This window comes from Argiope bruennichi, chromosome X1 (assembly GCF_947563725.1).
Source record: "Argiope bruennichi chromosome X1, qqArgBrue1.1, whole genome shotgun sequence".
Lineage (NCBI taxonomy): Eukaryota > Metazoa > Arthropoda > Arachnida > Araneae > Araneidae > Argiope > Argiope bruennichi.
This window is the reverse complement of record NC_079162.1, coordinates 24,990,056-25,005,386: the sequence shown is the minus strand read 5'-3', so window position 1 is coordinate 25,005,386 and position 15,331 is coordinate 24,990,056. Positions and strand designations below refer to the sequence as shown.

General features: G+C 27.8%; 1 protein-coding gene across 4 annotated transcripts in view; it reads right to left on the bottom strand.

Moving 5' to 3' along the window:
- LOC129958813 (solute carrier family 2, facilitated glucose transporter member 10-like) overlaps window positions 1-15,331 on the bottom strand; it is a 66,031-nt gene that overhangs the window by 35,880 nt on the left and 14,820 nt on the right. For all 4 annotated transcript variants that reach the window (XM_056071504.1, XM_056071506.1, XM_056071507.1 and 1 more), the window contains one exon: window positions 379-495. In XM_056071504.1, the coding sequence (XP_055927479.1) occupies window positions 379-495 (117 nt within the window). The remainder of the gene's footprint in view (window positions 1-378; window positions 496-15,331) is intronic.

Below are 15,331 nucleotides of genomic sequence, written 5' to 3'. Positions count from 1 at the left end.
ATTTTCAACGCATGTTTCATGCTTCTTAGTATGAAGAATATATTCCTTTGGTCCGAGTGGATCCAAAATTCGACTCTTATCTACAATTTTGGAGACAAGACCAATTACCTAATTTTATTTAACTTATGGCTTTCACAAACACTCAATTGTATAGATTGAGAGATACTTAACCTGCAAAGAGAATTAGAACGAAATTTGATCCAGATGTACAATTCTGATGATGACACTAGTAGACAAATGTAATCTAATTTGCTTTTTGAATTTTTGCGTTATGGTGTTCACTTATAATATCAGGTTACTGCATTGTTGATCCATATCTATAAAATGAAAGGATACAGAAGTAAGAGATGTTTAATAAATGTTCTTTAAACCATTTACCTCCAACAAATGAAGCAAAAAAGGCTCCTATGAGAACTGAACTAACAACCATTTCTTGCTCGAATGATGTTAAGTGAAAATCTTCTCTAAGTTGCAAAAGAGCCCCAGACGTGATTCCTATAAAGAAAGCAAAAAGAATGATATATAATGTATTAAAATTTTCAGAAACATTTTTTCTTAAAATTATGAACTTTTTGTTCAGAGATATTAAGTAAAAATATCATTATAAAATCCAAAGTGATCTTCTTTAAGACAATCGACAGAGAAAGCTATACCTATAATACACGACTGAATTGTTCACGAATAAAAACAGGCTATTAAAATAAAGTTAGAAAAGAAAAAATCTTCTAGAATAGAAATTGGTGGATGCTGTACATAAAAAAATTAAGTCAACATTTAAAAATTCATTGGATTATTTATAAGCATTAATAAAAAAAATCAGGTCTAAAAATTTTAATTAATCAATGAGTGTAAAGAAACATCAACAGCAGTATGGCAGAAATCAGCACTTCCTCTTTAACTGGATATTGTACATAAAGTAAATAATCTTTAATTCATTAATCAGTATTCATAAAACTTTGTTATATAATTACAAAAGATATTCCAAAGCAAAAAATGGAGACATTAGTTGATTCGCTCTCACTTCATCTAGCATGTAAAGTGTTCCAAATTAAAGTTCGAAATTCTGCTGAATTATTTTATACGCATACATTCAAGGAAGAAACAAGAAAATCTTCAAAATAGTAAATATTTCTTCAGTAGGTCAATTAACATTACGGTTATATAAAAGTCAGCTATTTCAGACAGAAATATTTAACGAGTTAAAATTAACTATTTAAATTAGTGCATTGAAATAATTACAATAACCGAAATCTTATCTTTCACTCAATAATCCGGATAAGTCAATAAATCGAACTTTAAAAGAAATCGCAAAAAAAAAAAAAAAAAAAAAAAAAAAACAATTGACATATAAAATTAAGGAAATCAAAATATTTTCCTGAATGCAAGTTTGCGTCCATATTCTGAAAATTAACATTTAAATCAAAACATTGAACATTTGGCATTAAAAAATGTAGACATTAAATATTCCCCAAAAAATTTCAAATTAAATATTTCACAGGAAGGTTAAGATGTTTTTGAAGTTTAAACGAGAACTTTTTAATCTTGGTATTGATATATTGTAAAATATGAAAGAGGGTGGTAAAGGAAAGAAACTTATATAACACCTTTACTGAGCAAACAACCTATAAAATTTCTCAGTGACAAAATTAAGTTAATGAAGATACGTGCGTGTGCTGATTATTATCAGTTAAGTCAATAAGCCAAAAACATTTAAAAATTATCTGTCATTAAGAAAAAAAAAATGTTGGATCGTTTAAAAAAACTTCAAAATGAAATATTTTCACATTAAGCGTGAGACTGATCTTGAAGCTTAAATACTGTCATAGCCACCTATACTGATAGATTTCACAATTCAAAAGTCAGTTAAGGAAATTAAACAAAAGAAAAATTGGCTCAATTTTATTGGGTAAGCAGTCTTTAAAATATCTCGTTGACACAGGTGTACTGGTTACGATGATTGGATTAAAAAGTTTCGAAACTGTAGGAAAACATCGTTTTGAACTATCTTCCATAAATTTATGTAGTTATAGGAATCATAAAATTTCTTTTAATGGTTAAAGTGCAGTTGTGTAGTTGAAATAAATTAAAGTCGGTGAAAACAGATGAACTTTTCTTTTATTTTTATTTTTTTTAATTTTATATATATTCTTTTTGAAATTTTCTTCTTGAAATGAACAAATATTTTCGACTGTTAATTCCTTTGTAATAAATTTGACTCCGTAGATGTTGCCACTGCAATCAGCAAAAGTTGAAAGATGAAATGAAATAATTACGAAACAGCACAAAAAGCTTTTAAGATGCATTGAATATTATAAGTGTTCTTGTCTTGCTCCTTTTAACAAGCCACTTCAATTCATTTTTTCTCAACAAGATTTAATAAACGGCGGACTTAATGAATTGCAAAAAAAAAAAAAAAAAAAAAAGAAGGAAATAACTTATTCGAATTGTCCATCGGTAGTGTTTGTTGTTCTAAACAATAACTATTCAAAATAACCCTAAAAATAACACTCAGCGCCGTAGCGATACTGAGGACAAAGGCAGTATTGATTTTTCGAGTGCCAGTCATGGGGGTGGAGAAAATATGAAGCACACAAAACATTAGTGCGTTTGTTTAAGATTTTGAAGCTAAATATGACGAAAGAAGAAAAAGAAGTGCTACGTCCATTGTTTATACTTGATACGTCCATCATTTACACTTTAAAGAACGTCCATTGTTTACACTTGTTACGCAACTAATATCGGTAAAATTAATACGAAATGTATGCTGGGCAATATGCACTTTTAAAGCAAAAATATTTGTTAAGCTACAAAATGATCAGGATTATTCTAAAACATTTTGTTTGATATCTGTAAAATTTTAATCAGATAATGATCCTAAAAAGATTAATCGATGTTCATACTTAGAATCGGTTATTAAATGTTTACAGATGAATTTTTTCCGTAATAATTATGCGATATTCATAGATAAACCATACAGATGAGGTAAATGCCCTGTCCAAATCTGGAAGAAAATAATCGAATTTGTGCGCTTAAGAATAATGTGTTTTCTTAAATTAGTTTTTCGGTTCTCACAAATAAGTTACAGTGACAAAATTTCAAATGGCAACATCTTTTTTATTGTAATGTTATATTCAGAATATAAAAGAAAACTGTACTTGGGGTGAGAAAGGTCAACACAATTAAAAAAGAACATAAATGCAAAATATTTCCTCATATTTCTCAAATTTTCTACGTGTCTTCAAAGTATCAACTTCTATGAAACCAGGCAATTGACAAAGATTTTTATAACTACACTGATACTGATTTTAAAAAGTCCCTGTAGCGGTTAGCATTGATGTCCTCAATTTTTATTGGAAAAATTATTTTGTGTTTCTGTACGCCTGACCTACCTTTCAAGTTTATCTAAAATAATGTCCGCCTTCGAAGGATGTTATTTGGAGAAAAATATAGCCAGATTGAAACAATGAATAAGTAAAACCAATAAATATTATTTTAAACTAACAATTAGTATAAATAATGTTAACTAATGTATTATTTTAAAAACAATTACAATGCAAAAATTGAGAAGTAAATAATCGACTTAGCAAACAGATTCGACTGGCTAATATTTGAATGAAATTGTTTTTACATATGGCAGAAAAGATAAAAACTGATTAGGATAAAGAAGGAATTCTTGATTTATAAAATGGTCGATAGAAATTTTTAAAAATTCGGCTCAATAAAGTGCGAATGGATACAAATGTAAATGTATAATTAAGTAAAAATATGAGCAAATAAAATAGTATAATAAAGTAATAACAATAAATCTATGAATGGAATAAATTTTACCATTAGACTATAATATTGTGTCATCTTTAAAAATGAAGTAAAATATTAGAGCAATAGAAGTCAATTTTCTTATTTGTGATTCTTTCTACCGAAAAGCTATTGAATGTAAATACTGCAAAAAAAACTTTTCTTAAATGATATGACAATGGTTTCCATTTTGTAAAAATTCCAGTCAGAAAGTGACAGTATAAGGCTGAAGAAATTTTTATAACAGTTATCTAGCTATCAGTTTTTACCTACTGTAAAGAAATTTCTTATCAGATATTCTTTTTTTTAATACCATACCAACTATTAATATTTTTCAGTATATTCAATAATTTTTTTAAAATCTAAACATATAAAGAATGATATAAGAGAATGTAAAATTATACATTTTTCATAATTCTGTTTTATTTATTAATAATAATGAATGGGATTCTTCATCTTCAAATGAATATATATAACAAAGAAGAAAATACAATTTTGGATTCGTAAACTTATTTGGGAATTGGACGCTTTTAAGATTCCTTTCATGCACTTCAAAAATCGAGAATCACTAATAGGTCCAGAATCTCTTATTGCCATTTTTGAAGCACATCATCCTGTCTGGATTGCTCTGACAACATTCAAAAAGTACTAAGATCTGTAAAAGATCTATCTTATTTACAATAATTCCATCTAATTCAATTGCTTCGAAATTTATAATGGATAGTTCCCCACAATCAGGCATTTGCCGATTTTCCCTCAGAATGGCACTGATCCAGCTGTCTCTCCGTCCAAGTATTCAAATTAATCTCTGAACTCTAGCCTACTGAAATATAGTAAACAGATAAACTGATTCAATACGTATTGTTCTCATAAATCGATCGTTTCAAGCTTTGTTAATATCTATATCTTCCAAAAGCATAAAAAAGCACTTGGTTATCCCACTTGTTATATTTTGTATGATCCAGTGTATATTTTCAGAAAAAAAATATCCCGATATTTCAAGAAACATTTTTACTTTAATGCTGAAATTCAAAATGAAGCTGGCGATTTTTTCAAAACATTTTTTCCTGCCAACGTGTATTCAAAAGCAAATTGATGCAATTAAAAATTAAAAAAACCTTGTATAATTTTAGCATAAAGGTAATTTTTTATTATTATCACCATTTAATTTAAAATTCTTTGTGCGGATTAAGATAGAGTAAAAAAGTTTTGTTCCATATCTTTCTTTAGATTAGCATGTATATATAGTACTTTTGAGTCCCATTTGAGTTCGACACTTAAAGAGTTTTATTTTCTGTCAAGATCCATTCTTGCTATTTGAATGTGGAAGACAGCGGATTTCGCTCGAGACCGAAATGCCTCCTTAATGAACATTGAATCCGTCACTCTCAAATATTTCGATTCTGGTATGGAACCTGGTATCACGTTTCAATATATCCCTTGTGTAAATTTGAATGTTACGTTCGAAATATAAAATGCTTTAATATATCGATATAATCGCCATTGATTTACTATCTTGAAACCAGATATATCTTTAAACAGTTTCAAGGTATCGTCTGAGAACCTCCAAGAACTCATATAACATTCATATTTTGTGTTTGGCAAACCTCCAATCTTATAAACAGACAAAAGTTTGAATATCCAGTCAACAAAGCATACATATTTGAGATATATTCTGATGACTAAGAATGTCTTATGCCCCAATCTGAACTCTTTTCCTTAAAATAGTCATAAATTTCAGCTGAAAGAGCATTCGTAATCGTCTTTATGTGAATGAACAGCTGCAATGAAGATACACAGCAGATATAAAATTTGAGACTATTTTATGATAACTTTATCAGAAAATTTCTGCCACAGGTGAATTGTACGTCTATATTTAAGATAAATATTCGGAACTATTCTTTTAAATAAAATTTGAATTTCGCATGAAATTTAGGTAAAGAATTTCCATTTTATATTTACTGTCAATAATATTAGACATGAAACAATGATTGGTCTTGCAAAATTAGAATGTAGACTTTAATATATTAATTATATTTATTTCTTTAGAATTCTTTACTAATGAAATTTTAATGTTTGTCGTGAAAACTTAAAAAACGTTGCCATTTCTTATGCGGTCCTCAGCAATTGATCCCTTCTCAAGAATATGAGGTCCGTCCTAAAACAACCTCCGTGTAGTTTCCACAATGTGACGATGGAATTAAATAATCTGATTTTAATTACACAATATTAACGTGAGAGTTTCGTATCTATTTGGTATAGAAATTTTGCTACCAAGAAGCAAAAGAAGTGATAACAACGATACAGAAGACAGAAAGAATTCGCATGTTCAGTAGGTATTTAGGGTTGAGAAAGAATATAAACAAAAGTTAGCATATGACGTCTTAGAAACGAAATGACATATTTTGAAGCCACGATGTATGTATTATTTCAATGCTATTGGTTTAAAATATCATTACGTTCCTTATTTATTACGAGATTTTTCTAGCTCTAACCTATAAGTGCAGCTAATTTCTTTTTCTCTTATATCTTTTCTAAACTTAAACAAAAAATACTTTTGTGGAAGAATTAATAGCGATATTTTTCCTTTCATAGTTTTTATTGAAGAAAAATAATTTAAAATATAGAGAGTTATATGGAAAAAAAATCGGAAGCATTTCTTATTTTAATAACTGATACAATTACAAAATAGGAAATCAAAATAGATATTAGGAGAAATCACTGTTTACACAGAATATTACACAAAAAGTTCTAATTGTGCATTTTCCCACTAAGTAAATTATTTTTTTAAGTAATCTGTTATGAAAACGATTGTAGATGGTTAAATTTTCGTCGGCACTCAATTTATACACTCAAATCAAATTTCAACAGCAAACTCGAGATACATAAAATGGTAGATGATTCTCGTTGCAATCCTACATTCAGTTACTTTTAGAAAGATTTTAGTTAAGTATTTAGAAATATAAAATGACGTGATATATTTGTGCAAGATAATAAATCTAAAAACTCAAAATGTTCACCGAGTTCTTTATTGTAAACAACTATCATAAATTTACATATATTACCCAAAGTCTAAAGGCGTTAAATCAATCATCATTTCATATTTGTCCTTTACACTGGTAAGAAGATTTATAGTATAATAAAGAATTTTTTGTATATATTAACTACAGCATTATTGTAGAAGGACAGAACGTGAAAACAGACTCAACACTTTCAGAGTCTGAGAAGTTCATAATGAGATGCGATGATCGGAGTTTGTGCATGACAACGTCATCGCAAACAAGGTCACTGCATCGAAAAATGAACAAAAATATACGAAGAATGCTATATAAAGGTAAGACAAGGATTTATTCTGATTACTTGCAAATACTGTGCTTTAACAGATGTATCTTGAAAGCGGAAGATTGACCTTCACCGATAAGAAATATATCATTCTTGCACCGTTTTCACATTTCTGTTAGATAACGATTGTCACACAAGTCTTATGATAACAACAAAAAAAAAAATCAAAGATTAAATACTTAGGAATTAAAACAAATCAATAAGCAATATCGGTTTCTTGACTTCTAAAATGAATCCTTGCATCCTATTACTTTTATTATTAACAATATCATTTAGGGACAATTTATGACATTAAAGTATCAATAAATTCTTCTTAACTTAATAATTCTCTAAAACAAAATTATATAATTAAAAAATAGCTAGTTTACCGTACCATCATTTTTACTAAAACAGTGATAAATATTCTTGTTAATTGTCATCAAAATTGCTACAACAGCTATGAATAAATGTCCTTTCATGTTTGAGGGTGGTTGCCATTCTAAGGGTTTCGTTAAACGGCTTCTGGATTAGGGGAGGAAGAGTCATTTAAATACGTATAACATATTCATTCAAAGGTTTCAACCAGTAAAAAAATTGGGTGACGATGAATCAAATAAAACCCTCAGAATGATAACCACTCCTAAGGCATGGAGAGATGTTCGTTTAGAACTGTTGGAGCAATTTTAATAAAGTTTAATGGGCAGGTTTCTCTTTGTTTAGCTAAAAATAATGTGAAATAGTAAACGACCCTGACTCACCTCCATCTGTGTGGGATGGAGGTCAATTATTTCATGTCTCCTATAAGTCTTTCATCAGAAAAAAAAACTGAATAATCCCTGATACTCTGCTTATTAAATATAAATATTGGACTAAGTTGAGATATCGTGATTCACTGTCTAGAAGCGAACAGATTTTGGAAAATTCTGTTAAAAGCTGGATTGGTTTATCTATGATCTGAGAAAAGGGAAGTCATCATTAAGTTGAAAATCGCATTGCATAATACTTCATTTCACATTTGCTGATATTTGAAAGAATTCCATGAATTTAATCAAAATTCCAATTTCAGAAAAAATGCAATTAAAAAATTAAACTCAATTTAACTGTTATGAATTTCATGCCAACAATGCTCGTCCTTTTTACGAACTGTATTTAAATTTGTATTTTGAAAAAGAAAATGTGATAAAATTATACAAAAAATACAAGAAAATCAAACAATCATCTTTGAAATAATTTTTATTTTTTATTTTAAGACGTTGAAAAATCGTCTTTCATGATAATTTGCTCCAAAGCTATCGTAAAAAAAATTTCAAAATGTCAAATAAATCTTAATCACAAAAAATAGCATTAACAAAGGAACCTCTTATATTATAATTCCGTAAATAAATATTAAGGCATTAGAACATATTAAAAAGTCCATTTTCTGCCAATAAGTGATTTTTTTTCTTCGGTGTATTTCATGCTTTTCTATCATTATACAATATATTTGAATATTTTCTCTACTTGAATTAGAAGCGAAATGTTTAATATTTTATCAAAAATGGGTATTTAAATAACTAGAAATTCACATTTAAGTGTCCAAATTCATTTTTAAAATATTTTAACTAGCATTTCTTAAGGGAATCTTTTTAATAAATTGTCGAGAAAGTATTTAAAGTTTGAATATATAATTAAAGTATGAAGCAAAAGAAAATTATATATCATAAATAAATACTGTGTGTTCAGGACTTCTAAAAACTTTGACTGTGTATTCTTTAGTGGTTGCTTAAATTAAGTTTATTTATTTGGCAATGATTGATAACGAACTCATCTCCGTAACTAAACATAGAAATACAAAGGGTTTTCAAATGAAAAGGTACGAAAAGACACTGTGGGTATAAATGAAGACTTTATTCAAAGTATACACCATGAGCGCAATGATCCAACTGATTAACAAGCCGAAGGACTCCTTGTTCCCAAAATTCCCGTGGCCATGATGAGACCCAGTTCTTCACAGCATTATTGCTTTTGCCATCTGAGTTGAAGCGCTTCCCTTTCAGATGCTTTTTAGGGGACCAAACACATGAAAATCACACGGTGACATGTCCGGCATGTAGGGCGGAGGGTCGAGCTGCTCCCACTTGAACTTGGACAGTACCGCGTGTATGACCTGGAGGCGTGTGGATACGCGTTATCATGGAGCAGAACCACACTCTCCGTGAGTAGCCCCCATCTTTTGTTCTTGATGGACCAGCGTAGTCTTCGGAGTGTCACACAGTACACATCGGAGTTAATGGTTAACGCCATCCTGTCTTCACTTGCACTGCCACGTAAATTGGACGGAGCTCTTTAAAAGACCCTCTGTTCTCTCCTGCGCATGCGGGCGCCCACGCATGCTCCGATCTACGCCGGAGACTCCAATCGTATCCCTAGATGTCTCGCAACGTTCTTCCATAGTGGCATAGCCAAATATGTTAACGTTTACGTTGTTACGACGTTTCCTACCTTTTCTTTTGAACACCCTTTGTAGTACTAAATGCAAATAACTATTATTCTGCTTACAATTGCTATTTCCAATTTACTTCTTCAGATACAACTTCAACTTAACTGAATGTTCTGTGCTTATTTCTTTTGGAATTTATAATAATAAGTGACACAGTTTGATCGTAAATAAAAGCGCGAGGGAAACAAACATTAAAATCGTGTTTCAAACAAGTGTAAGTTGGTTAATACTACCGAACTATTTGCCTCTGTGACTGTATCGAAATTCAGATATGATAAAGCAACAACAGATATATCTAATAATATAGAGCAAGATGTTATTCCTGAATTTCAGAACACTAACGTGAACTTTAACTGCATTCTGTTAACGCTTTGGTTAAAAAGAAAAAGGAATTCGCGTTAACTCCCAAATCAAAAATTTGTCATATCCATGACTGTACCATAATTTACATAGTTAATAAATATTTTGATTCTTTTTATAATTTTGAATACTACTAGTTAATATCCAAGGTATATACATACATTCATAAACTTTGTTTATCTTCTGGGAGGCTAGACGACATTCATCATTTATGTAAAAAACGCCAATAAAAATACGAATTAATGAAAAATATATCGATAAAATAGAACGTTATAAGAGTATAAACACGACCTTCGTAATACAAGGCCTCACAACTCCCAACGCTTTCAGCCCGTGACGTCATGAGGTTGGATGAATTCTGTAGAAAACGATAGTCATTATCGTAGTGAAGAACGGGAAATGTGTTATTGGCTTTGTTTGAAAGTTTTCTGATCTTTTTGCATATTAATTTTAATTTATCGTAATGAAGATGCCTAGTACGTGCTGTGTTCCCAATTGTAAAAGTAATTACACAAAAAATAGCTCCAATGTTTCTGTATTTTCGTTTCCCAACGATGACAACACTACAAGAGCATGGATCTCTGCAATAAAGCGGGACGATTTGGTACCAACTAAATATAGTAAGGTAAGTTTGATTTTTTTGTACAATTTTTAGTTAATTAATTCTATTGAAATACGAAACATTTAAAAATATGTGTAACTTCCATTTATCTTCTGTCATTTTTGTTTGCTCTACATTTAGTTGCTTATGCTTCCAATTACTTTGGTATTGTTTGCTTGAGCTAAATAAAAAACTTCTTTGTTTTATTGTTACTTCTCCATAGTCTTTTGTTTATTTGTTCTTATTATTTAAAATGTTTTGTTTCTGTATCTTTTTAATTATAATTCATACATATTTTTTAAAATCTGATTTAGGCCCAATATTTGTTGCTAACATTTAGGTCTGTGCTAAACATTTTCAAGAAAATCAGCTTTTAATAATTAGAGAAGCGTTTAATACCAGTAGAGGAAAACTTATTGAAGTACCACTAGAGTGTAAAAGGCAATTTTTTTAGAAATTTTAAATAATTATCACCAAAATCTTACAAAATACTTTAGTGATTTATTATTATTATGCTCTTATAAAAAAAAGTTTAAAATCATCTAATGAATAATAAAACTTAATTTTTAATTATATATATCATGACTATAGATTGTAGCAGATTAAACTTATATTTTATTCTAAAATATTATGTAAAAAAGTTAGATATATTTGCAAAAACAATGTGAATTGCATGCTCATATAGGTCATATAGCTCATATAGAAAATGTAGTTTTTATTTGTTTATCTATAAATCATCAGATAATATATAAAACAATTAATATTTATTATTATTTTTAAATATCATTAGTTATACACAATCTTTAATTATAAATGAATGCAACTTTTACAAAATATCTGAAAGTTTTTTTTTAAGTAATGAAAAGTTACTGTTTTTAAATCCATTTTTCATACCATGTAAAATCAATTGATTAATTCATGTAGAATATTGTATTACTTGAATGGTAGTTTAAATAATTACTATAGATATTCCATCATAATATTGAACTAGGTATTTATTTTGGATGAGTGAATGTTTCTGTTGATTTTAAATTTTATTTAATACTCAATATGATTTTATTTAATACTGTCCAACATACGTTAGCTTTTAGTTTATGTATTAAGAAAATATCTACTCTGTTCTTGATTTTAAGTTTTAATAAATTACTAATTTTTTTTATCTAAAGAATTCCACTTTTTTTTTTCCTAGGCTTGTACCTGATGCTGTACCTTTAATTTTCCATAATTTACCCTCATACTTTTCCTCAGAATCAAAAGCAAGAAGAGAAATTCCAATGGATAGGACAACACATAAAAAAATGGGAAAACTTAAAAGCAGCTTTAAATAGTAGTCTCCAGGACATAGCAAAAAGTGAGGAGGTAAAAAAAATCAACACTTTTTCTGATTTAATTTTAAAATTTAAAAAGTTTAAATCAAATACATGGAGTATAATTCAAAAAGCAAACAAAATAATTTTTAATTTTCTAGGCACTTCTCAAGCTCCTAAGGTAAGTCATTCTTTATTAATTTCTTCCAAATTAGAAGTAATTTGTAAGATTGTATTTTAACTTTATTTAATATTATAATTATTTTCATTTGTCTGTGTGAAAATTATAATAAAGTTGGAAAACAAAATGTATTTTGTTATTGTCTCTCTGTAAATAAAATGTTATGATTCAAATAGAGTGTGATTTTTTTATTTGTGTTTTCTTTTACTGTTTCTACAGATTGAATTGAAATTAATTATAAATGCATTGAAATGTAAAATCAGATATAATAAAAGCTAATTTATTAAATTGTATGAATTACTAATATATTAAATGAAAACAATTCTTCATGTGAAAAAACAAGCTGTGAAAGTAATTCTTTTTTATCAACAGAATTAGTTGGTGTAAAATTTAAATTTTATATTAAATACATTAATATTTTATTTGAAAGTTCATAAGTAATTTGAGAAGTAAACAATTTTATGTTAACTTATAAAATACATGTATTACCTGTCACTACAATAAAAAAAATCATCAAAAGCTTTAAAAAGTATTAGATTAATTTAATTTTAAGCTTTAAAAAATATTTTCAGGGAAAAAATAAAAACGAAAATCTCCATTAAAACAAAAAAAACTAACAATAATACCCCAATGTATATATCTAATAAATTTACATTGTGATTTAAATGTTATTAAATGAAGTTTGAATGTTATTAAATGGTCAATAAGCTATAGAGGACCTTAAGATTTTCTATCATGCCGTTTCTTTTATTCACAACGGGAAAAAATAAATAAATTTGAATTTTATGCAAGGTAAATGTCTTAATATTAATAATAAGTTATTTTTAAGTGAATTTAGAATATACCTAAACATCAAGGAAGAAAGTGGGATTCTGCTCATGGCAGCCAATCATCCTACCCGTGTGACGTCACAAATAAGTTGTGAGGCCTTCTTTTACGGAGGTCGTGGTATAAACCATAAATGTGAGTAATTTTAAAATTCTCATTGTATTATTTACAATAATACTTATTGCAATGTAGAATAAAAATTCATTTTTTTTCAAAAATTGATTTTATTTAAAACTTTTTTATTTCAAACGTTACAAGATACTTTAATAGACAGGTTTATAATTTCATGTGCAATTTCTTTAAATAATTCACTTGAGGATCACCCAAATAATTTATATTGGATTGCAAGTCATTGTATTTTATCTGAAGATTGATATTAAAAAAATTGGTGAAATTCTTATAAGAAGTATTCGATTCACTCTTCTTTTATTAATGAATAGAATTTAAATTCTAAGTACATCCTCTAACCCAAAATTTGTTTTTTATTTTATTATTAATTGTGTTTGAATCAGTAAAAAAACTTTGATGTAAACTATAAGTTTTTGGCAATTCCCACTAAAAATTAAGTTTTTGTAAAATCAAAGTAATTTATATACAAAATTAATACTTTGCAATTGATCTTTTAAAAATCGTATAGTATTTTATATTATATATTATCAAAAAATCATTCTGACTATGCATAGATTAATGATTTATTTCAGTTTTTATTCCACAGTAAAGTGCCAACATCGCACGATAAAATTCTCGCAACAACAAAAAGTACCTGGTGCAATTCATAAGGCCTTTTGTTTTTCAAGGTTAACGATCTTTTCTATTTATAGAACAAAACAGTATCTCGAGAATTTATAGGTGTGCTACAAAACGATTTAGGATTTATTTATCAACCAAATGATTTATTTATTTATGATTTCTTCATGTACACTTTTCTTTAATTTGACTTTCTCCCTACCTCTAAAAATGAAATCTGTATCGATTTTTCATTCACTCTTTGATATGCTATTTTGAAATTTAAATCGATTTGTATTTAATTTTTCCTTCACTCTCTGATGAATTCTGAAATTTTATACAATAATAGATTCTTGATAACAATACATGCAACATTTTAATTTTTCAGAGCTTAGTTATCAATTAGTCGATTAATATAATTAAATTTTGATTTCATACCCATAGCGTTATCTGGTAGTGTATTTGAAAAAGAAATTTGATTTCAAGATTCCACAATATTTATAATAATTCATTATGAATTAAAAACTAAAAAAATGGAATTTCGTTAATATTTTAAAATACAAATCTATTCTATAGCATACTATTAAAAGTATGTTCGTAAAACTGTGTAAATAAAATTCATTATGATGTGTGATACCTTTGAAAGAACAATAGCCGTCATTTAATAAGAACAAGTTCATGACAGTAAGGACCTGAATCATTAAGTAAACAGCTGCGCCTTATAAAAAAGATGCACAATTGTGCTCAGTATTTTGATTGAAAACCTCATTAAATTGGCCTCACAAAGACCAATTATTTATTTTTTGATTGCAATTACGCGATTTCATAAGCATGGGTATGAAGAAACCAGAAAAAAATTGAATCAGTAGTTTGAGTAAGAGAGCAAAAGCCAAATAATCGAATCGTATGCTATGATACAGATGTAAATTATTAACTGTGAAAAAGGAACGAATACCATTAAGTAAGCCTCAGATGTAAAGTATATCATTTTAAAATTTTGGTTAAAAATGAATAAGAAAAATGTAAAGCTTTATTCTTTATTTCACCCGAGAAGAGCAATTTTTGGATTTATTCTTCAAACTGCTGATTAAATTTTAAATTTATTAATAAAATTAATGTTCTAATGACATATTCTTTTCTAGCCCATGATACATTTATGCATCTCCGAGCCCAACAAATTTCATAAAGGTAGTACCTCTTCAGAAACCAGATAAGAAATATTTTTTGAAATAATTTGCTAGATATAAATTTATTTGCAAAGTATAAATTATTTCATAAACAAATACCAGTTTTCTGGCTTAAAAGTACAATAAACACGTATTCGACTCATATGCAATACTTCGAAAAATATATCAACTAATGGAAAAACAAGCTTATTCAAGAATTAGAAATTAATACTTAACTTACAACTTAAATTTTAAATAATATATAAAAATTATAAATAAATTTTATTATTAAATAAATTTAAAATTATAGGAAGAAAAGTACGCACAGCACAATAAGTATATAAATCGTTTTTTAGAATTAGTATTAAAATTTCCTGAAATACAAAACATTTTCTATTTACATTATCATGGAAAAACATATTTTAAAAATAAAAAAACAGCTAAATGATGATAAACGTTTTATTATCATTGTTTAGACAGTTGACTTATTGAATCAAGAAAACAGAATTCAAAAATAAAGACGTTTACTAACATAGAATTTCTCTTCTAAAACCTTGAATTAAAAAA